The 25,196-nt window shown below is 35.1% G+C and overlaps 1 protein-coding gene across 1 annotated transcript; it reads left to right on the forward strand.

Annotated features, from left to right (window-relative positions):
• Nucleotides 1–1,226: 1,226 nt before the first annotated feature.
• Nucleotides 1,227–17,510, forward strand: LOC150103446 (tyrosine aminotransferase-like). Its single transcript, XM_090398482.1, has 11 exons — nt 1,227–1,422; nt 2,086–2,190; nt 3,674–3,741; nt 6,439–6,597; nt 7,486–7,677; nt 7,955–8,037; nt 12,447–12,516; nt 15,560–15,688; nt 15,924–16,007; nt 16,238–16,336; nt 17,340–17,510. The coding sequence occupies exons 1-11, from the start codon at nt 1,227–1,229 to the stop codon at nt 17,508–17,510; spliced, it is 1,356 nt and encodes a 451-aa protein (XP_090254608.1).
• The last annotated feature ends 7,686 nt before the right edge of the window (nt 17,511–25,196 follow it).

The following is a 25,196-nucleotide window of genomic DNA, read 5'->3' on the forward strand; positions in this document are numbered from 1 at the left end:
ACTGGACACGCAGTGTATACTTAAGTCATACAATTTATTATATTCAATTAAATAAGATGCTTACAATAGTAGTTAGTAGCTAATATTATTTAAGGCTAAGAAAAGATTCAAGAAAATATTTCTAAGATGGAAACACACAGATCATTCTAATAATAACGAAATATTTAGGAGTGTGTCATGCATAAAACAAAGTGGATAAATAGATAACTTAACCCCCCCCCCCCAAAAAAAAGCAGCCCTTGGTAGATTGACGTAAGCTCAGTGGCGTAGCTACAGCTTTTGCCACCCCTCTCAATGCACACCAAAAATACTAGAAAAAGTCAAAACGACGTATACGGAAATAAATTAAAACACTATGTTTATTTTTGAAGTAAAATTTTAATTTCAACATTCTAATATGTTATTTTTCTTGCGTTTCTGTTAACAAAACCATCGATGACATTGGCGAAGTCTATTTTATAGTAATGTAGGTAATTCTTAATCAATTTTATTTAGAAAACCTCCTCTCACAACTAGCAACACTTACAGCAATTGTGAGGAAAATTCGCAGTGGTATCGAGAATGTATTTTAGAATTAACTGCAAAAGTTCAAAAAGGTTCAAAGTGTCGCCCGGAGCGGACCCCCCCCCCCCTCCTCACCCCCCCTAGCTACGCCACTGCGTAAGCTATACCTATATGTTACAAAAATAGACTATTTTATTTTACTGTTGGTGGCGTTTAAGGAACAAAATATATATAATTAATGAAATAGTCGATTTTCTTTTCAAAAAATGGTGTTGGAAATACATACACAAAGAAACAAGCTTGGAGATTAACTGCGCCAGTAAAACCAGTGATCTGTCCTACTTTAAGTCTTCTACGCATGCTCAATACTTTAGCAACTAAAACCTGTGTACACTGGGGTTCCGGAAAGTAGGACAAGTAACCCCGAGCAGTGGTGGGTGGCTAGCGTTGAAATTCTCAACGAGAAACATCCATCGGCGCATCGCAGGTAGCCTTTCTGACCTTGCTTCTAGAAAATCCGCTACTACCGCCACTCCAGGTATAAATATGGGTGTCAACCCCGCACTTGCCAGTAAACGACTGAACTGCGAACAAGAAAGGAACCAGCAAATCACAAGCAACTCATTTTCACTCTTCTGACCAGCTTTCTGAACGTATTGATCGCCAGTGAATCGATATATAGCCCCATTGAAATCTAATCCGCCCTTCTTAACTGATTAGATATGCCTGCCCGATTTGATGGTAGTAATCCCGAGGACTTGAAAGAGCGTGTGGAAAATCATTCACCATGGATCAGGCATTCGTGGAATGTAAAGCCTTCAAAATTCGCTACAGACACTATCAATCCCATCCGATGTGTGATAGAAAACATGCATTTGACACCAAATCCTAATAAAGCGATGATCTCTCTTTCGATAGGTACGAAAATTTTTTATTGTTTTAATGTATTGTTGGAATCTCGTTCGTTTATGTATAAATCGATCGTTTAATTGACTTTCCAAGTAGTTTGATTTGTTCTATTTAATAATGGTCTTTGAAAACGACACTCGATGCTGTTTTCGTCTTTTTAATTATTAATATTAAAGTTTAGTCGTCTGCGTTATGCCTGATATTTGAATGACTATTGTTAGAGAAAGGCATTGTTTGTATTCATTCTTGTTTAACATTTGGTTTTCTCTACTGTTTGCTGTAACTGCGCAGAGTTTTTAAATGCTTTAAAAAAAAAACATTCATTTGACGGTTTACTTTACTACTGAGGTGTTGAAGATTATGAAGGGATTGCACTTTTATCTTAATGCCCTTTATGTACAGAGCAGGAGGAAATGGAAGAGGGAGGATATTAGGCGAGGGGACGTTCCAGTAGCACTAAAACTTAATAAAAAAAAAAAAGAAAAAGGTGGGGAATCCCCAAAGTACTCGCTAGCCAGTAGCCAATATCCTCTCTTTTTTTCTATTCCTAGTTTATTTGTTTTCATTCTGTTTTACAGGGTTTTTTCTAAATATGTTATATTTTTTTATTATTTTATTACTCTTTTTCTTTGACATTTCCCTCAAATTTTTAATTTTGATTTTCTGTTGCAGGAGATCCTACGGTATTTGGCAACCTAAAGCCATGCGACCAAATAATAGACGCTGTGGTATCCAGTATCCGCTCATATCAATATAACGGTTATGGACCCAGCACAGGTAAGCAGTTTCTTGTAGTAGCGCTACCTAGCGGATGACTTGAGTACTATTAAATTAAGATTGCTTAGATAGTTTTCATACAGTATGTGTTTTTTTTTTCCGATATAATATGAAAGTAAATTTTAATGGCTGCTATCTCTCGAATGTTTTTTTTTTTTTCCTTTGACCCCTTTCCCCCACTCACTCACGTGCAGGTAAACCTGTCTATCTAGCTGAAGGGGGCAAACGATCTTACTTTATCATGAGTTGTCATTTCACAGTGGGGAGATCCAACCTCAATAATGATTTCTAGGTCATTAGACTTTCTTTATAAAGGCCTTAAGGCTAATCTAGAGAAAGTAAAAGCAGATGTCAGTGAATGAAAGAATTTTTAGCCATCTGTTTACTTCCAAACAGACTGGAGCGGTACGAAGGAAGATTACCGCCATCTATCGGTCAAATAGAGTACTATCGTGTTTTTCTCCATTTTTTTCAGTATAGATGTTTTATCGAACACAACATTTTGAATTATTATGGTGAAGAAATTCATCCTTATTTTACAATAATGATCAACGAATTATAATGAAAGGCATCCTTAGTTTGACTATTCTAATTATGAACATGTATTTCTCTAAGGAACAATTGAGTGAATTGAAATGGGCACATGAAATTAGGCCAAGATGAGATCACTGTGTCAAAGTCATTCTACTCTTACCTAATACCTGTGTTATTTGGATGGCATAATAACCATTGAACGCATCCCTCATTATTTATATAGTGATAAGATGCGTTTTAATCATTCAGTGAACAAACGTAAGCAAATAATTCTCATTTGTTCATTTCAAACAGTTATTTGCATTCTCAGTATTCAATTATTCCACATGCAGTTATTAAAAATTCATTTCAACAATGAGATTCGTTTTAGAAAGAAAGATGTAGATTTCAACAATTTTTTTTATTGTTATAACAGAATTTCTAGTTCAACAATGAACTGTTTATGATATAAATAATAAGTGATTGTTGAACTAGAAATTCTGCTGTTTGTAAATATTTCTATGCAGAATTTTTAATTGTTATTATAAAATGGGTATATAACTTCAACAATCACAATGTGGCATTTCCAATGACTTTTTATTGTAAACAGTTTTATAGATATTGTCAGATTATTTAATGTACTTCAACAATCGCTACGACTGCTGGGTTAAAAAAAAATCTCTTTTAAGAATTAATCGATTATAAATAGAAAATATCTTGATTTCCACAATAATCTATAATTTGGATAATTTGGAAAATTATGAAATTATTTTTATAATGAAATAAACTCAGAGAACTCTAACCATAACAGATTTTCAATTGCATGGATCACGATTTGTCATAGAAGATTCCTCTACCAAGTGTTACCAAATTTTAAATTTAACCAAAGCATTCCGGAGCGAATAAAATTGTATTTTAATTATTAGCCAGAAGAATGTCAAATAATCTTCTTTTTTTTTTTTATGCACAGGTCATGTGGAAGCTCGCGAAGCTGTAGCAAGATATTGCTCGCGTTCTGGAACACTACTTGACGCACAGGTAAAATGATGTATTTGTATCTTTTAAAAAAGATTTAAAAAAATAAATACGGTAACTACTAAAGATAGATTAGATATAAACGTCTGGTAGTTCAATCCTGCTCTATAGATTGAACACGGTACTTTTATATTGTCATTTTTGTAGTTTTTAGTAGTAGTATTGTGGAAGCTTTCTTGGGGGGGGGGGGAGGACACGTGACCTTTTTTCTTAGACTACTTCATTGTGTGTGTGTGTGTGTGTGTGTGTGTGTGTGTGTGTGTGTGTGTGTGTGTGTGGTTAAATTAAATTAAGCACAGCAATTCGATTTCCTACATAGTTTTGTCACAAACATAGGGGTTTTTCAAATCTCCCTTTTTTTTTTTTTTTTTTTTTTAAGCAGGGTGGCGATGTCATTAGAAGATGAAAATGACTGGGATTTGAATCTACATCTGTTGATTTCAAAGTGGACACATCATCTGGATCACGATGATGGCTAGTGCGCTCTTTCCATACCAGATGGCAGCACATCTGTATTCCTGATAAGAGATAGCTTTAATCATTTTGAATTCAAAAGTCTTTAAGTATATACATATTGGGTGTATTTGGACGACTTTTGCTGAAATTTGGCGTCCTTTACTGTAAATTACTTTTACTAAATATATGGGTCTGTTTGAACGAACTTTTCCTTAATTTATTTGTTGTTGGCAAGGCAATATCTTCTTCGTAGCACAGTGAAAAGAATAGCATTGCATCCTTCGATTAAAAAAAATACCCGAGTTCGATTCTCGTTATGAACAGGAATCTTTATGTAGGTTAATTTCAATTGTAAGGTGAGTTAGCCGATCCGATACAGTGGAATTAGGGTTTTGCCTCCTTAAAATTTGGGATTTTCATCATACATGCAGATCGACCAGTGAACACACGCACTTAACAGACAAAAATACTATTAGTGAATGGTAAGTGGCGTTGTGCGCGTGTACATGATTAGAGTGATGTAGCGTGTAGAGAGTATTAAGTGTACACAGTGAATTATGTGGAGGGGAGTACTTTATCGAATAATTTGAATAGTTACTTGCTTTTTCTTTTTTTTTATTTTTAAAAATTCTATTAATATTTTGTATTTGCAGTGAAGAACTGTAACTGCATATAATTACAGTTTTCGTTCTATACGTTTGTAAATATTAAAAACCCATTCGTCCTCTTTTCTATAAAACATAGCATTTAACAGCGTTTGCATTCTTGCGATCCAACACTGTAATTTTGAAATCTTAGACAGTAACACATTCTTCTTACTTTTCTATTCTAGAATGATTTTCACGTGGTTTTTTCCCCCCAGTTTGCTTTAAATTGTCGCTATATATCCATTGTTAAATGTTATTAGTGCATTGCTCTGGCTCTTTGTTGTTCAATACTATTTGGATAAGAACAATAACTGAGGCATAGTCTAGAGAGAGGAGGTAGTCTTGCTATTTTTTACATACTTTATTATTTCATAAGTAAATTTACATTTTTGATTTTTCTTAAAAATAATACTGCAATCTACTTCTGTTTTAATAAAAATGATTTGTTTTTAAATTTTTTCTAAAATTCTTTAAAGATAACAAGCACACCTTTAATTCTTTTCTATCATAATATTATAATTATGGTCTCCGAAGTTTGATATTTTTTACTTAATTAGATATATGGATTAATAATAATACCCCTGGAGGGTAATAGATGGCAATGCTGTAGCCAATGAAGTTCTAACTGAGGCGCGGCTATTGCTGTTACCCTCTTTCATGATCAGAGCCTTAATAGCTCAATAACACCTTATCCCTACACTGTCCTCTACAGATGACGGGGAAGATGAAAAGCATTCTTGCTTCGCCCCTTTAAGCCAGTCCTTATAAGGAATATTTTTACTCCGCCCAAAGCTGAGTGTTTACTTCTGATTATCATCATTTCATTAATGCTTGATATAGATTGAACTTTTAAAAGAAAGCATAACATAGTAGTGGAAATAGAGTACACATCAAAGAGCAATAGGATGTTTAGAATGTAACCAAATAGGAAATGAATTATAACTAATAAGAGACCGAAAGATAGGTCACTAAAATATCAACATTTCCCTAGTTTACTGATTGACAGTATTAGCAAGATGGAGATAAGTGTTATCTCTTTGGAGAAACCAGATAAACGAAAGATAAGTAGGGCTACTGAGATTTCAATTTCCCAATAAATTTTTGCGTGTATTTGTGGGTCAGCAAACAAAGATAAATCAATTAAAATTCTGGTTCCGTGTTCTTTTACAGCTCACCTGTCTGATGAGTGTCCACAGGGGATTACTGTAATCTCATTTTCCAACACATTACAAAATATTCTGTCACTTAAATGCATGCACCTCAATAGACTACAGCGGTAAGCCGGATCATTATAAATTAAGTGTTAAGATGGGAACACCTCCTCGTTCCAAATCACTATCAAGTGATTAACTATGACAGATACAAACGGAACACACGTGGGGTTTCATCAGATTGATGAAACCCCACTTTGAAAAGCTTTATGTGTCTAGACATCAGCTTCCCTTCTGTTCACAGATATTCTTTTTATATTATTTAACCTGCTCTTCATAACCTCGAAACCACACTTCAATATTATTTCCAAGTTTTAATTGAATACATTCATATTTGCACCATTTTTATTTTGTGATTTTTACCCTTTTCACTGTCTCTTTTTAAGGACGTTGTCCTGACTAGTGGGTGTTCACAAGCTCTGGACTTGTGTATTTCTTTACTGGGTAATCCAGACCAGAATATTCTCGTTCCAAGACCAGGCTTTCCACTGTACAGAACTCTAGCAGAGGGACTTGGCATTCGAACCAAGTACTACAATTTATTGGTAAGATAAAGGTGTATTAAAATACTTTTCTTGTTCCTTTAAGTTCATTTTATGATAAGTACAACGAAGTGTATCTTTTGCTCCTATAATTTGTTATATTAAGTTCGTTTGAAATAAATTAAATGTCATTTGTAGGTAACAATAACAAAGGTTGTTCGTCGTATTGTGGCTTTTCTCAAAGATGCACTTCTAACTTATTTTGAAAATAAATTGTGTTATTTCTCTCTTGCAAATGCTACTTTAAGTGATAAATAAAATTATTGTACTATAGTTATATTAGCTTTCATTACTTCATTTTCAGAAATAAAATATCAATTTTAATAGCAATTTATATAATAAAATATGTTATATATAACAAAAAATATAATTATTCTAATAATGAATAATATAGTAAAAAAATGTTAAGTTTTAATAATGTCTGTTTTATACACCATAATTATTTTACAATGATTTTTATTTTTTAACAATATCATATTAGTTCAATAGTTTTTCTTTCATGATTAATTGTCTAGACATTTTATTTTGTGATTTTGCCCTTTTTTACTGTCTCTTTTAATTAATTAAAAATAATCGCTGATTATTTTTAATTAATCATGGAAGAAAAGCTATTGAACTAATATGATATTGTTAAAAAATCGACTTATATTTATTATGTTAGAACGTATTTAATTCAATATTTTTAAATGCTCGTCAATTATTTAAATGGGTATATGGCAAATTATAATGAAAACATTTCAGTGATAAATTTCCTGCTAAAATAAAAAATACAGGAATTTAAATGTGCACGTGAATACCTTTTCGAATGTACATTTTCAGAAGAATTTTATTGATAGATTTAATATTTTATTTTATATTTTTGTCCTGTATAGTTTAAAATGTCTCTTTCAGCCTGAACGCAATTGGGAGGTGGATCTTGCTGATTTAGAAAGCCAGATTGACAGCGAGACTGTTGCTATTGTAATCAACAATCCCTCTAATCCATGCGGTTCTGTTTATTCACGCCAACATTTGCAAGCGATTTTGGGTGTCGCATATCGTCACTATGTGCCGATAATTGCTGACGAGATTTACGATTACTTCGTAAGTGTTATAATTTTTTTTTTTTGCTTATTATTTTTCTTATTTGTTCTTGCCAGTTTCAAAAATATTTGTCCAGGTAACAATTAAAAGAAACTCATGAAGATTATAAACAACTTACCGTATTTCTCTGCAAAGCAGTTACGTTTGGCAGAGGAGGATCATTCAAATGTCAATAGCTCTTACGCAGCTTCCACTGATCGACATAAAATTATTTATGCAAATTAATTAAGTTATTTTGCTTAATTATGTTCGTTAACTGTGTTTTTTCTCCATATAGGTATTTCCAGGTGAGGAATTTTGTCCAATAGCATCTCTCACAACCACAGTTCCTGTACTGTCCTGTGGGGGTTTAACCAAAAGGTATGTATTTAAATAATCAGAATTAGTATTTAAAAAAAAAAAAAAAAAAAAATCTGATTTCTCTCTATGTATTGTAAAATACTAAACTGATATCACGTTATAGTTTCGAGTTTCCATGGCAACAATAGGGTCTGCTCCCATCGTCGTCCGTAACACAGTGATAACATGCTTGCCACCACTTCCAAATGTTCCACATTCTAGCACAAAAGTGTACATCTAATTATTATTATTATCATATCTCAACGGAGTCAAGGACTCATAGAGGCAGGCCATACGTCGCCCACACCAGCTCTCATAGCAACTATTAAATTCATTCAAACACTAGGAGCACTCGTCTATTCGAGAAGCAAACTTTTCTACGCACTTAAGATTCTGTAAAAAAAATAATGAAATCTTTTATAAACTGATTATAACCTCAAAAGTTTGTAGATCTCTATCATATCGCTCCTCTCTACAAGTGTCAGCATTTCGCATACTCTGGATCTGTCCTCACAGTTTATATTCCATAATCCCGGTATCATTTTTGTAAGTCTTCTTTGAAATTCAAAAGTCCAAGCGCTGTCTTATCAAGACTTTGTTAGGAGGCAAATGACTTCCTTATCCTTACATGTCAAAGTTCGCATCAACATCGCAAACATCTTCTGAATTGTATTTGCAGATTTTGTTGCGTGACCTTTGAACTTCAGTTTTCGTTCCACCGTAACTCCAACATACTTCCTTCCACATCACCTTATTCTTACGGATCTCTTGCTGAATATGATAGCACATCCATCTCACTCCCAACCTATTTGTTCTTTGAACTCTAAGGACACATTCAGATACCAACCACTTCCCAGGTTAGTAAGGCATGATCACTGTCACCAACTGGTGGTAAAAGAGTCTCATCCTTCACTGAGACATCTTCTGACGCTTGTAATCAAATCCAAAACTTTTGGTCTTCGAGTTCCTTTTTTTCACATGCTGCTAGAGGAAGTTGTCTCGCAACAGCCCAATAAATCTAGTTTCATTCTTTTTTGCTGCTACCCAGTCAGTATTCGGATAATTTATGTTACTTATAACTAAGATTCGTTTAGTACCCATTTGAATTGGCAAGTGGATCGACCCTGATGGGTTATTTGCTGATTCATTTCTTCATCGTTAGCAAATTAACCACCAAGTCTGTAGCAACACCCCCCGCCATCCTGATATCCTCTACTTCACGCCAGATAGCCCCAAAGTCAGTGCTACTGGGAACAGTCTTAACATTTTTGCTATCATGCTTTCTACCCTGACCAGACGCAAGTCAACTGATATCATTGGTAGTATTCTATTTTCCTCTCCTATCTCTTCTGTCATTCCTAATAATACTCTTCCCTTTGCACTCGATCCCAGTTACACCATCTGATTCTGATAGCCAGATGTTACTAATGCCAACAATCCTTGGCCATATCCTATTCAATAAAGCAATTACCTCCTCGCTTTTCCTCGTAGTTACTACAATCTGTTTAGCCCAGTTGGAATACCCCCCCCCCAGGACACGCACACATTCAAAATTCCGAACCTAAAGTATGGTCCATCCATTTAGCAGATTGACATTCGTGTTACTGTTGCGTGTACACATCCTGGCTGAACTTACACATCTTCATCTTGGGAAGAATGCTGAAGACGTGCTTACGACTCCTCAGCATTCCTCCCAAGATGATCTAGTTTTCCTGAGGTCCCATTCCAATAATTTCTCTAGGCATCTGATTCCAAATCCATTCGAGTTCAGGTATCAACATCTTTTCCACCTGCGGATTCGAATCGTTTGCTATCATCGCTCTCTTTCTTAACTCATGACCTCCTTAGCTCGCTTATAAATTAACCATTTTAATTTCCTCACTTTCTTGTCTCTCTTCTTTCATCAAGAATTTCATATCCTCACTCATTCACATTTACTTAAATGTGAATGAGTGAGGATATGAAATTCTTCCGACAAAGTCTATATTTCTTTTACTTTTCTGTTTCTCCACTGTCTTCATCACATCCTACATTTTATTTCCCGGGAAGCTTAACGTAGGAATTTCATCGTTAAGTGAAAATTTAATTATCGAGTCACAGTACCACATGACTTCTTTTTTATATATTTTAATTGACTTATTATTATTATTATCATTATTATTATTACTACTATTGGATGATATCTTGATAATGTAAACTGCCTATATACTTGTATTTCTCAATTTAAATAATACTTTATATTTCTTTACTTCTTCAGTTGATCATTTAAATAGTTAATACTTTATATTTAAAGTTTTTAATAATTTAAATAATTAGTACTTTAAAACAGGAATAAACGAAACAGTCATTTTTTGATAAGTCAGATAAAAAGATGAATTAGTTACAATTATGAATTAATAAAATAATAAATTTTAATTTAATAATTTAGAAGAAAATAATAAATTAACGATGCTTTTGTTATTAATGAATCTTTTTAATAATAATACTTTTAAATTCATTATCAAATTCCTCATATGGATCCTTAAGAGGTTCAAAATACTAACATCTCTTACACGGTTAAGTTCGCATTATTAAAACGAATCTGCTGCTTGTCAGGTGTCCAATGCTGCCAAACGTAACCCTTTCGGTCTTCTATAATACTACTGAGTGATGACCATATCAACTTAGATTAACCCTATTCATACATTCTTGAGTGCTAACAATTTTAAGTGTCTTCCTAATATGTTTATTTTTAATATGACTCTGCTGTTGATGCCATTCTCCTTATTTTTCTCTGCGTACTCTTATCTTTGCTCTCTGTTCTTTGATTAAATGTTTAACTGATCTAGAATTGGATCAAACGCTAATCCAATTCTCAGATCTATTAGTTAATGGTTTGTCCACTGTCTTGTGTACTGTTGCTATGTGGTTTCAATACGTTGACTTTGCTCTAATTACTTATAAATCTATTCAATGGCTATAAGGTTTACTGATTCTGTTGTGTTGCCAATTCAGTTTTATTATCACTTTTCTTGACAAATTATTCAATTCTGAAAATCCTTCAGAACGTTTTGCTATTTGCCTTATAATTAGCATTGTGTAGCATTAACCATGATTTTATCAGTCACTTGTAATACCTTATAGTCCTTATAAGGACTGGCTTAAACGGGCGAAGCAAGAATGCTTTTCATCTTCCCCGTTATCTGTAGAGAACAGTGTAGGGATAAGGTGCTATTGAGCTATTAAAGCTCTGATCATGGCAGAAGGGTAACAGCAATAGCCGAGCCTCAGTTAGAACTTCATTGGCTACAGCATTGCCATCCATTACCCTCCAAGGGTATTAATCATTTATCATCGCATCTCACAGTCGATTACCTTATTCATCAGTCATCCACTTGTAATACGAAGGCGAGAAGAATCTTGTATAATATTATGATCTAGGTTACCAAGAGGTTTCTGCAATTTTTTTTTAACTACAGAAAATTTTTTAAAAAATTCCCCAAAAATAAAATTTAGGAGAGGAGATTTTTTTAAGTTCAGGCAGTTTTTTTATTTCATTTTAACCGTAGTGGCACACTGTTTATTTAGGTTTACTGTCTTGTTAGTATTCAGAGGAAACATACTGTAGCCTAGACTCATCGTTCATGCATTAATTAAGTTAAACAAATTAAGATTCTAATTTTAATTCATTTTATTATTTTAGTTATATAATTTTATATTAACTTTAATAAAATTTTTAATTTCTTAAATAAAATGAAAAAGTAAAAAAATATCCTGAAATTTTTAAAATTTACTAAAACACCTTTTAGAAATTAGAAAAAGTAACATTGAAGGAAATGATAATTTTATGAAAATGTTAGTTTGGAATTGTTTCAACTCATTCTTTCTATTTTTGATTTGTACGAAGTAAGTTTAGTGACAAGTTTTTGGGCTCAATGGTCTATTACGACAACTGATGTGGCTTTTAATTCGGAAGAATAATTTTTATTAGAATCAAACATTTTGTGTCATGTGATTTCAATATTAAAATTAAAATAATCATTTTTATGATGCTTTTTATTTTTGGATGTTATTTTATGTTCACTTGCATTTCGATAATGGTTTTTCATGAAATTATTATTATTATTTTTACCCAAGACCCCATGGAGTCAAAGACTCATCAGGGAAATGAAAATGTCAGTTTTGATGCTTACTTTACAGAAGGAAGTGATTTTAATAATTATCGTTAGCAGTTATAATGCTATTTTAAGAATAATCTTCATTTTTCAGGAATTGTTCTCATTATAAAAACAAAAAAATTTAGTTTTCATTTGGGTCATTATTATTTTATAATTTCGCCCAGAAAGACGAGAAAAATGGCGAAAGTCTACATTAGTTGAATTAGATGATTAAATATGCTGGCATAAAATTCAATGAGTAAATGAATGTTTAAGGTCGTATGTCTTTCCTAGGTTTCTTGTACCTGGTTGGAGAATGGGATGGATTCTCATTCATGACAGAGATGAAATATTTGGCCGCTCGGTAAGTAAAATATTAATGAACGCGTTAGACGTATTATACAATGTACGATAATATATACACTATGTTGACAAAAGTATTGGGCATTTAGTTGTAAAAAAATTCTTTTTAATTACATTTGTAATATCGAGTGGGACCACCTTTGGCCTGAATGACAGCAACTATCCTTCGGGGCATGCTTTCAACCAATTTCTGATAGGAACGGGATATTCTTCCGTTCCTCGCACAAAGCTACCCACATTGCTGATGGTGATGACTGCCGCTTTGGTCTGCAGCGAATTCTTTCTAATTCGTCCCTAAGATGTTCGATGGGGCTGAGGTTAGGACTCTGAGCCAGCCAGTCCAACATTCAACATTGTTTTGTGGAAACCAGTCTCGGACACGCAGTGCAGTATGGCACGGAGCATTCTCGTGCTGAAACATGCAAGGGTCACTGCCGAAGTACTTCCACACCGTCGAAAGCATGAAGTGTCCAGGTAACCATCCGACATCATGGTTTTGGGCCTGTCCGTCAATGGACCACGCCGCATCGAACTGAAACACCCCACTGTCATTACCGAGCCTCCACCAAACTTGACAGTTGAAATGATGCAGTCCTTCTGGAAGCGTTCCCAGGGTGATCTCCAGATCCGACCATCAGAGTTAAACATTCGGAAGAGTGATTTCGTCGTTCCACAGAACCAATAATCTATGGTCCAGGAATGGTGTGAAAGAAGTCAGTCCAAAATCGTTTGGCGTTTGCCAGGTTGAGTGCGAGATCCGCTGCTGATGACATGCGGAATGCTCGAACATGCCTAGAGAGCTCGTCAATGAGCATCGGTGGCCTCCCAGGGTGTTTCCCTGCTGTGATAACACCATCAATTTCCATCTACGAATGACATAAGCAGCGAAGGATTTCCGTATATTGAGATGGTAACAATGTCACGGACAGAAAGACCACTGATGTGACACCCAGCTACCATCCCAAGTTGGAAGTCCATCAGTTCAGCTGAACGTGGCATCTTGACATCGAGTACAATGCAAAACACGCAGCACAGCTACTTTTTCGTGTTTCTAACCCTTACTCTGGAAGTCCCTAATGGACAAAAGCATAGGATTGGGTTCGACAAAAAGGATCCTACTTAGCAAACTGCCATTTTTTGATATGCCTTCTACTCTCTGCAACTGGATCGCCAACTTTCGCACTGGTCCTCACTAAGAATCATAGTAAATGTTTTCTATCCTCAGATTTCCTCACCAGTGCAAGAATACCCCAGGGTTCTGTACTTTCACCCACTCTCTTGCGTCTGTATATAAATGACCTACTCTCATAGATTTCCAATCTAATCCATAGCTTTGCTGTTGACAATACATACCATTTCTCCTTTTCCTTTGCGAATCATTGTAGTGTCTCTCTGTTAGAACCCTGAAAATCTATCATGATCACTGTCCTAAACTGCGATCTCCATTTTAATACGACGAGGACAGCATTGAAGACTTCAATGTCACCAAAACACAGTTTTGTCTAATCTATTGGAAGAAACAACCTTTCCCTAAATTTCAGTAATACCCAAATATACGAGGGACGTCCAGAAAGTAAGTTCCGATGGGCTGTCAGAGAAACAAAAATATACTTAAAAAAAACTTTATTGGAAATTAGAGCAGACATCTTTCACTACTTTTCCACACAATTTCCACCATTGCTTATCATAATGGAGGCATTATGATAAGCAATTGTTTGCTTATCATAATGCCACCACTTGATGCCTCCACTTATCATAATGGAGGCATCAAGTGGTGGGTATACCTTCGTCGTAGAAGTTTGCCACCTATGACGCAAACCGCGTATTGACTGCTCCTTTGACCTCGTCGTCGTCTTGAAACTGCCGGCCACCAAGGAAAGATTTCGGATGTTTGAACGGGTGAAAGTCGCTTGGCGCGAAATCAGGACTATATGGGAAATAATAGAATTGTTCCCAGCCAAAGGCGGCGAGAAGTTGTGGAGAGCACTGTTTAGGGAGAACACTCATTGCGTGTTCTCCATAAACCTCAATAATTTGCCGATGCATTTCAGCTGCTTTAATTTTCCTCGCATTCAAGAAACGGATAACTGACCTAATTTCACATTCGGCGGACGATTTGATTTTCTTAGACATCATAAACACACACCAAGAAGCACTGCGAGAATGTCTGAAAATGGCACCAACGCCTTGCTAACGAATCAACAAACTCAGCACGCATGCGCACTATTCCGATCGCAGCGCTGCAGTGCAAATATTTAAAAACAGAACTTACTTTCTGGACGTCCCTCGTACAAAAACGGTCAGATTTACTCCTTCGACTGATCTGCACTTCCATTCTTCCCTGGCACAAACGCATCTTAACCATAGTTAAGATGCGTTTGTGCATGTTCTGCAGCCGCCAAAACTCGGTGTACGTTTTCACACAAGACACTACTTCACAGCTGCGGACTTCATACAAATCCCAAATCCGCCCAACCATAGAATATTGCTCCCATATTTGGGATGGTGCACCAGAATATTCTCTAAGATGGCAAGATTCTATCCAGAAGAGGGCGATACGGTTAATTAATGATCCCTCTGAATTTTTTTGGGTGGGAGGAAGTAGAACACTATTGTTCTTCTACTTCCCCCCCCCCAAAAAAAAAAATCATAAGAACAAGAGCTGCTGCTAACCCAAACTCTTTTACATTCCAGCTTATAATTCATTGAACCAACTTCATTGCTTCCTCCTTCATTCCATCGACTTCAGTTCTTTGGAACAACCTCTCCTATTTTGCTTTTTCCAAAGAATGCAACTTTCAACTGTTAAAAAAAAAAAAAAAAAAAAAAAATCGCTCTTTTTGTTACCCTCTTGCTCATACGAGGCATTGACATACCACAGGTCTTGCTGACTTTCGTGCGTGGGCCAGACATTTAAATAAAAATCAAACTTATGACTTTAAAATTCCAAATTTAATCGTGCTGAATACTAAAAATTAAAGATTGTTTTTGTTTGCTGAAATATAAAACGAATACGAATTCAAGGATTTCTTTTATATGTGAAGGTGCGCACTGGCCTCCAATCTCTCTGCCAGAGACTGATGGGATGCAACACTCTAATTCAAGGCGCCCTTCCTGCTATCCTTAAGGAAACTCCGAGCCAATTCTTCAGCGAAACTATTAGTGTAGTAAAGGTGAGTATAAAATTGAAATTCAATTCAAGACAGGTTTAAACTACTTAAGACTGGCATTTAATTTATGTGTAATTCTTAAATGTAATTCTTAGATTTAGTGGACCATTTTGATACTTTGCCGTATGGCAAGTTTTGGGTATCATTCCAGTACTTTATTCTGTTGTTGTCCGATGTAATATTGTACTGGTTAAGCAATCCTTTATTTAGTTTAATTATGATATTTTTTTTTTCCTAGAAAAATGCCGAAATAGTATACTCATCTTTGTGTCAAGTTCCCGGATTGAGACCTGTAATGCCTGCAGGAGCCATGTACATGATGGTATGCATGAAATATTTATTACCCTTTTTCTTCTCTTTTAAATTTGATATGTGATTCAAGTCAGAAGTGTCAAATTTCACTTCCAATGTTAGAAATTATAACGTTCAGCAAACTTAAGTATACGTGTAATTAATAACTGACCATATAAAAATATTGGGAGTTTCATACGTCTGGCTTAATCTTCCGGGAATTTTTTTCCAAAACTAATCTATTTCGTCTAATTTGTTTAGGTCGGGATTGATATGCCCCGATTTCCGGAATTTCATCATGACCTGGACTTTGTGGAAAAACTGGTTTCTGAACAATCGGTGATGTGCCTACCTGGAATGGTAAGGGATTACTCCTTTTCTTTCTGTATATTTGGGGGTTAGTAACGTTTTTTTAGTAACGGTTAGTGACTCTAGTACAGAGATAATGGCAACTGGAAACCTCCAAATAATATATTCGGAACGTTTTGATTTTTCTAAGTGTTTTTTCCCCTTATTGTAGCTCTCTTTCTCGTGTTACTGGGGACATACCGACCACTGACTTAGAAATTTTTATGTAATACAGTAGTTTCCGTATAGGCATGCTACTGCTTATCGATTCTCTTCAATTTCCTGCGCATAGTTTGATGAGATGCGTTCTATAACTCAATGAAGGCTGTTCTCAGCGAATAGCCTTCATTACTGTACTCAGGAAGTTCTGTTTGCCCGTACAAGACTTCTCAGATGACGGCGATCTCGTGCTTGACGGAATCTCTCTCTTTTGAGATCGCATTTATGCCTCTTAGACAAGAAAGTTGGGTTATTTTTCCACTGATTAAACACTCGGGATATCTCACCTTTTGAGAACCAATCAGCTTTGTTGTTTTCAAAATCGTGGTTCCAGCCAGACTGACACTCGCAATAAGCCCTTTATCGAACTCCGAAAGATCTTTTGTTATTCCCATTGTGAGCAACACTGTTGACGATTACTGACCAGTAGCATTATCTTAAATAGTGAGTAGAACACGTGGTGACACACGTGACCAAGTATTTTGCATATACGTTATTAGTTTAATAACGTTCACCAGATGGCAAATAGATGCAATTAATTAAATATATATACAGTTACATTGTTAATGATGAATCAGTTGAAAAGAAACGTCTGAAAATGTTCATTTTTCTTTTAATAAATAATATAAATTATTACAACATAATATTGTAATAATTTAAAAATAAAAAAATATAAAAATATATGTTTTTTCCATTTATAACAATAAATTAATTGAAGGGATCACTTTTTGATTTTGCCGAAAGATGGCAGCATCAGTCATCCCGTTATAAATCAATATATTTATTTATTTTCTAGTGTTTTGACTTCCCCAACTACATCAGGCTTGTGCTTACAGTACCGGAAGAACATGTCAGAGAAGCTTGTGAAAGGATTAACGAATTCTGCCGCTCCCATTATTCTCTAAGACTACCATCTCCCAACAACAACACTATGATTCTGGATAACAAGATGCCCATTGTCGTGTAGACCGCTAAGCCTTTTTTGTTCGCAGCTACGCTTTTTGCTTTTGTAGAGTATAAGAGCCTTTAGGGATGAAGAGCTCTACTTAACTCTGCTAAAGATTGTTATGGTCTAAAAGGGGAAAAATACTACAATCCACACAACTGTGAAAAATTGCAATTTGGTTACACTACTGATTCTGCATACGACATTATAATTAACTCCTAGAGATAAATATGTATATGGTTTTGTAGCTAGCCACATATATTTAGAAACTAGAATGATAGTGGCTCCATCTATCGATGTTTCTTCTAAGTTAGAAATAATAATTTTCCACTTACAGACCTTACATATATAGAGTAGTAATGTTCTGCCAATAGTTTCCAGTCGCTATTCAAATTTTATTCTGCATAGCTTGCAAAACCCAAGATCGTTTGTATTCATTATTTACATTAATTAAGAACAATGCTGTTTTTTATTTGTTTATTCAAATAACAGCTAATCAATAAATATTTGAAATGGTAACATATAGGTATGTTAGAAAATGTTTGACAATAATCTTGGTAGAATAATTGGAAACTAATAAAAAAAGTTTAAAAAGGATAAAAATTGTCATGCTAATTATTGCTGTTATTGTTGCTATTCAGTTGCATGAGTACATTAAGCGTTGAAAAAAATATAATTATTCAACGTGTCATTATGTTATGATGATTTTAGCATCATTTGTGTTTATTTTTTATAATGCATATAATTTTAATCATAAGTGTTTGCAGAATATACTGAATCACTGTTGATAATCATATTAAATATATCATGAAAAATTAACGAGAAGTCTAGAATTTAGCTAATACACCATCTTGTTTTTTTCATAAACAATAGTAGAAATAATAAGATTTTAATACATAAATATAAATAAATAAATATAAAAGCAGTTATTGTAATTTTTAATTAATTTGTTTTAAATTTAAATTTCACAAGTTAATACAATTATATTATTTTTTAAATTAAATCATTTAAATAATATAAATAAAAGCAGTTATTGTAATTTTTAATTTATTCTTAATTTAAATTTCACAAGAATATTATTATTTTATTTTTAATTAAATGAAATAACTGCAATAAATAAAATGTATTTATATTTATAAAAATTTGTATAAATGAAACGTATTTGAGGAAAAACAAGATTTTTATTATTAACAATAAATTAAAAATATATTATTTTTATTTATTGTAATTAAATATTAAAAATTAAATAAAGTAATAAAATAATATATATAAAAATAAAGGTAAAAATATTAATTTTAAATAATATTTTTAATATAAATCTATATAAAAATAAATAAATATATATAATGCTTAAAATAATGGTGTAATACTATTTTCTAAACTAAGATAAATATATTATAGCTTACATGAAATCCTACTCCATCTTTTATCCTTATTATGATAGGTATAAAGGGACAGTTTATGCAAGTGCTGAAATGTGAAGTTGGTTGTCACAGTGATTAAGAGAGCGAGATTTAAGATAAAATGTTTCCTGGCTTTTAACACTACGGGAAACTAATCTCGACAGCATATCTGCAAATGAATAAGTTATCAGTCAACATTTATCATTGTTATGTGTATGGATTGCACGTTGTAAGAGATACACGTTTTATTGGTTTGTTTGTTTGTATATATATATACACTTTCTATCTATACACAGTATATATATATCCGTGACCTTTTACAATGTGTACAGGTTTATATTGAATATATTTTACCCCCCCCCCCCTCAAATTTTTATATGACCTTTACTTTTATAACGGTTATATTTCTTTATTTAGTTTATTTTATACGCTGCACTAACATGCTATATATTTTAAGATCTACTCTGCTCTTTTACAAAGACTATGTATAGTAACTTACCGTATTTTTGTACTGGTAAGTGTTATCATTGTTTTTTGTATATGGAAAAGAATATTTTTATCTCTTTTTTTATGATGATTGTTGCGATGATATTTTATGTGAGAGTTTATTCAGAGCAGAATAAAGTTGATTTTATGCATTTTATGTTGAAAATGTTTTTATTTCGTTTTTTTTTTTTTTTTTTTTGAAGCAGCAGTACAAAATGACACCCATATCATAACTAATATAAATTCACATCCACATTTATTATATTAAGTATATATAATTATGTACAAATATAAATACATATCCACATTTATTATACAGAGTGTTTCAAAAAGAATGAATGGTAATTGGGTATAATATAATAAAATATATTATAATATAATATATTTTATTATGATATAAACAAATGGTTGATAATAGTTTGTTAATTCATAACAAAACTTATCACATTACATAACATAATATCATTGGCCAGAAGAGTGAAGCAAGATGCTTTTATTCCCCGTTGTCTGATAGGGAGGATGAATTGAAGGAAAGATTTTTGAGCTGTGAGCTCGCCCTGGGGGGGGGGGGGTCACTGAGATTAGTCATTGTTGCAAGTATTCAGGATGACTTTTGGCCTCTTGTATTTGAAGAAGTCAGTTTCATCATAGTTTGCTGCCTGTTTAACTAGATCGTTGGGGTGTGTAGAGATCTTTGAGAAGAATTTTTCCGCTGTAAGGGATGTTTGTTTCTCTAGGCAGTTGGCCGTTCCTTACAAACCACGGTGCATCCAATATCATGCGCAAACACTTATTTTACACTCTCTGTAGCCTGAGGATGTTGGTGTTGCATGTGTGGCTTCAAGCTGGAGATGCATATGTCACTATGGGGTGGATCGTCAGCAGGTAGAGGAGTACTTTGATTCTGGTATTTAGTTTGCTTTTTCTATTTATTAGAGGGTAAAGTTGTGTGATGGTTTTAGATTCGCGCATAAGGCTTTGATGTGTGGGTTGAACGTTAATTTTTGTCTAGAATTACCCCAAGATATTTTGTTTCTGTTTGCCAGGGGATTTTGGTGTTGAATAGATAAAGGTCCCCCTTGGGAGTTGCCAATCTTCTGGTGAAATGCATCGCTATACTCTTTTGGGGATTCACTTGTGATCTCCATTTGGAGAACCATTGTTCTAGTTTTAGTAGGTTTTCTTGCAGTTTTTTAGTGACAAGATGTGGTCGTAGAGATCTGGCAAGTACTGCTGTGTCATCCGCATAAAGTGCTAAGATGGATGACATTGGGTTGTGTGGGATGTCTGCAATATATATCGAGAATAAGATCGGTGCCAGTAGGGAACCTTGGGGAACTCCCGCAGAGATCCGTCGCTGACTTGAAACTGTACCATTTATTTTGACTTGTGTGTGTCTGTCCTGGAGGTCAGATTTAATTAGGTGGACGATTCTTGATGGTATGCCTGCTGAAATGAGTTTGTGTAGTAATCCCAAGTGCCATATCTTGTTAAAAGCTTTCACTCTGTCAAGGAAGACCTCCAGTGTGCTGGTGCCAATTGTAGCCGGTGGTGAGGTACTCAATTATCCTATGAATTTGTTGAGTAGTACTGTGATGTTGTCTAAAGCCAAATTGTTCCTTAGGAAGGATATTTAACTCATTTACTGAGGCTTGGAGTTTAGAGAGGATGATTTTTTTCGGCAATTTTGCCTAAGTTTGAGATTAGGCTGATGGGTCGATAGCTTTCAGGCAGGTGTGGATCTTTACCTGGTTTATGCACTGGGACCACATCTGCGACTTTCCAATAACTGGGGAAATAATTAAATCGGAACATGGCGTTGATTATGGTGGTGAGATTTACGAAAGCTCTTCGGGGCAGCAGTTTTATTACTCTATTTGATATGCCATCTGGGCCAGGGGCTTTTTTATTCTTTAGCTTCTTTAGAACTTCGTAGATTTCCGCTGGTGAGGTGGTTGCGGGTTTGTTGTTGCAGGTATCGGTGACTTTCAGTGCATGTCTGACATGGAGGTGGATATTATAGACATGCTTGAAGTCCAAGTTGCCGTATGTAGGACTACACTGTTTTTCTAGGTTCTTTGCTATCTCTTCAGCTTTTTCTGCGTCCGTGTGTACTGGTCCCATATCTGACTTGAGTGGGGGAAGAGATTTGTTTTTGTTTCTGAGACTTCTTAATATGTTCCAGATGGAGTGTTCGCCGGGTGATACAGAGGCTAGTTTGGCTTCCCATGTTTCGTTCCTGTGAGCTTTAAGTGCTTCTCTAACTTCATTGTTTAGTTTATTGAGGATCTTTTTGTCATGAGGTGCACGGGTGTTGTGATAGCTTTTCCTTGCTTTGTTTTTGTCCCTAATCCATGATGTCTTCTGGTAGTCGGTTTGGCTTAAGAGTGGTTTTGGTAGAGGTGACAACCTTTATGGCTGTGTTGATTTGCTGAGTCAGGCTTTTGACAGCATTTTCAATTTCTTTTATGGATCTGATGTGAGGGACAGGTCCAATGTGTTCTGATAGTACTTCTGTTAGTTTTTTCCATGAGATATAGGAGTGGGGAGGAGGCAGCAGTAGTTCTTGCTTTCCCAGCTGAAGCAGGATTGGATTGTGATCGGATGTCAGCTCGTTTAAAGAGTCTAGGCTATACTGTAGCTTAATATTTTGTAATATAGCAATATCAAGTATGTCGGCTGTGCCATACGTACTATGATGTGTTGGTTCTGCAGGGCCTGCCACCACTGCATAATTTGAACTGGAGTAACTGAAGAGTGTGTAGCCGTTTCTGTTGGTGGTTTTACTGTTCCATGCCGGGTGTTTCGTGTTTAGGTCACCGGCAATGATTACTTGATCTTTAGTGCCCAGGACGGCATCTAGATCTGAATATAGTAGATTCTTTGATGGAGGGTTGTAAGCTGCATAAAGTGTTAGTTTCCCAGCTGAGGTAGTGGGTACTACTATTCCTGTGAGTTCTAGATTTTTGGTTGAGGGGCTGGTTACAGAGTGGTGATCGATGTGGTTTTTTATGAAAATGGCGGTGCCACCTCCTCTATAGTTTATTCTGTCGTTTCTGTGGAGGAGGTATCCTCTAACTTTGGGATTGTCTGCTGGTCTTAAGTGGGATTCGTTTATTAAGATGATGTCTGGGATGTATCTCACTGCGAATTCTTGGAGTTCCAGAATCTTATTTCTAAGTCCGTTCGCGTTCCAAGCGATGATCTGTAGGGAAACTGGGGTGCTTTTGTTTTTATGCATTTATAAGAGCTGCTAGGATGGATTGGGTTTCTTGTAGAAATCTTTTTCTGGAGTCCAATGTGGGGTTAGATTTGCTGAAGTCTTGCAGCATATTTGCAAGGGAGTTTGTGATGATGGCTGATAAATTTGGGTTGTATTGCTCCTGAGTAACCTTTGTTGAGCGGACTACATCTGCGTAGGACTTCGTCTGCCGTTTGCGGTTTGCTTCGATCGGGGCTTCTGGTTGCGGCAGTTGGTTTTGTATCGTGTTTTGTCGACCTCTGGAGGGTTGAGGATTTGGAGCTACTGCTGCTGGTTTTTGTAGATTAGTAGAGGGAGCAGATAGTCTGTTTTTCGGGTGTTGTATACATCCTTTGTAGTTTGCTGGATGCGGCCCCCCGCAGTTTGCACATTTATCCAGGGTGGATTTTGGCTTGGTGCAGATATATGTGGGGTGGCTCTCCCCACATTTTAAGCACTTGTATTCTGCTTTACATAATCTCTGGACACGACCATACTTTTGGCACCTGTGGCACTGTCCTGGTGAGGTTCTTTTTCTTAGTGGTTCTGGGCTGATTTTTAGCCCACAAATTGAAATTAGGTCATATATGTTTTTATATGCCTGGTGGATCTCTACTAAGACGAGTGGCATTGGACTTTTGTCTGCTCTGGTTATTCTGCTGACCTTGATGGGTGCTAGGTCTTGGTAGCAGAGATCGGCGGCTATGTCTTCTCTATGTATGTGCTCTGATACTCCACGGAGAACCACCTTCAGGCTGCTCTCGGAGTCGGGGGTGAAGGTGTGGTATTGTACACCTTTATTGTCTAGCTCCTTTGTGAGTCTGCGGTAGGCCATTATAGTGGCGGGTTGGATTTTGATGCCATCGTCTAAATTCTTTGCTGTAGTGTATGCTATCTGTAGACTAGTCATAGTGGCCCTTAATTCTGTCCACCTATTATTTTCTCTTAAGATAATTGGAGGCAATTTCTCTTTAGTGGAGGCAGGAGGGTCAGAGTTGTGTCCATCTTTCTCCATATCTTCATCTGTGGGTGGTTCTATCGACTGTGTTTTGCGTTTTTTCCGCGGGTGGGTCTCCCCTTGATCCTGGAGGGGGGGGGATTGAAGACCACCAAATCCAATTTTTCCTCTGTATTGGCAGTATCCTCGCCATCTCGTTGTGGAGCACAGGTTGAAATAACTGGCCATTCCACTTCAAATTTCCTTTGTCTAGTGTTTCTATCAGGGCATCGGTGTCTATGTCAGTCATAATTACGTCTAGCAGGTTTTGATTCGGGGTTGGTCAATTACTAAAACTGAGAATTAATAGCGTAACCTTACTTTTCGCTGAGTGAATCTCAATCGAAATGCACTCCTTTGTATTGAATGCAACTGGAAAAGTTTTCCACGAGTTAGCTTTCTGCGATAGCCACCGTTAAAATCCCAATGACGTATTTTCTTTTTCAGAAATCATCACTACAATACCTAAAGTGCAACTAAAAAAAACATCCCAATCGAATTCAAATGAATTGAAAACTTATCACTTAGCGTGTGCTTTTAAAGTATATATTGATGATGTTTAAAAATAAAAGGTGTATAAATTTTAATCTGAAAATTTGCACAAGTTTTTAGTGATAAATCCAAAACGACTATAGAATCACGCAGAATAATAATAACACAATAATATTTTATGATATAAATTATTGTTTATTAAAAATCGAAAGTACAAAAATTAGCTACATCATAATTCTTTTTGAAATATTTCGTTTAAACATGTAGTTGTAGGAACGTTTGTTTGATTTTAAAAGCGATTTGTTTACATTCGAAAATTTATTTACACACCTGACTTTATAATTAATTTTATTAAAGTAATCATCATTTTTCTTGTGGGAAATTTATATTTATTTACAATTAAAGATGCCTTGATTACTCACGTGGATCATTAATATTCTGAGGACTTATTTATATATTTCTTTACTTACGGTAATTAATTTTTATTAAAGAATTATCATTAGTTTAATTTTTAATTAATCGAAATATTTAATATTGTTGACTCATTTATAAATACACTTTTTATAATTAATAACTTTTTATAATTAAATTATAATTGTCGATTCATTTACAAATACACCTTTTTTTGAAATTAATGATTTGTCTATATTTATTGCCAAAGTAAAGTATTCGTAGATGGTGATAGGATTCATTCATTCAATCCAATACCTTTGGGGGGTAACGGATGGCACTGCTGTAGCTAATGAAGTTCTAACTGAGGCTCGGCTATTGCTGTTACATTCCTGCCATGATCAGAGCTTTAATTGCTCAATAACACCTTATCCATACACTGTCCTCTACAGATAACGGGGAAGATGAAAAGCATTCTTGCTTCGCCCCTTTAAGCCAGTCCTGATAAGGATAAGGATTCGTAGATGGTGGGAGATGTGAGTGATTGATACCCTTGGAGGGTAATGGAGCAAAGCTGTAGCCAATGAAGTTCTAACTGAGGCTCGGCAATTGCTGTTACCCTCCTGCCATGATCAGAGCTTTAATAGCTCAATAACACATCCCCACACTGTCCTCTACAGATAACGGGGAGGATGAAA

This window comes from Typopeltis vanoorti, chromosome 9 (genome assembly GCF_054136105.1).
Source record: "Typopeltis vanoorti isolate ZY-2024b chromosome 9, IOZ_Tvanoo_1.0, whole genome shotgun sequence".
NCBI lineage: Eukaryota > Metazoa > Arthropoda > Arachnida > Uropygi > Thelyphonidae > Typopeltis > Typopeltis vanoorti.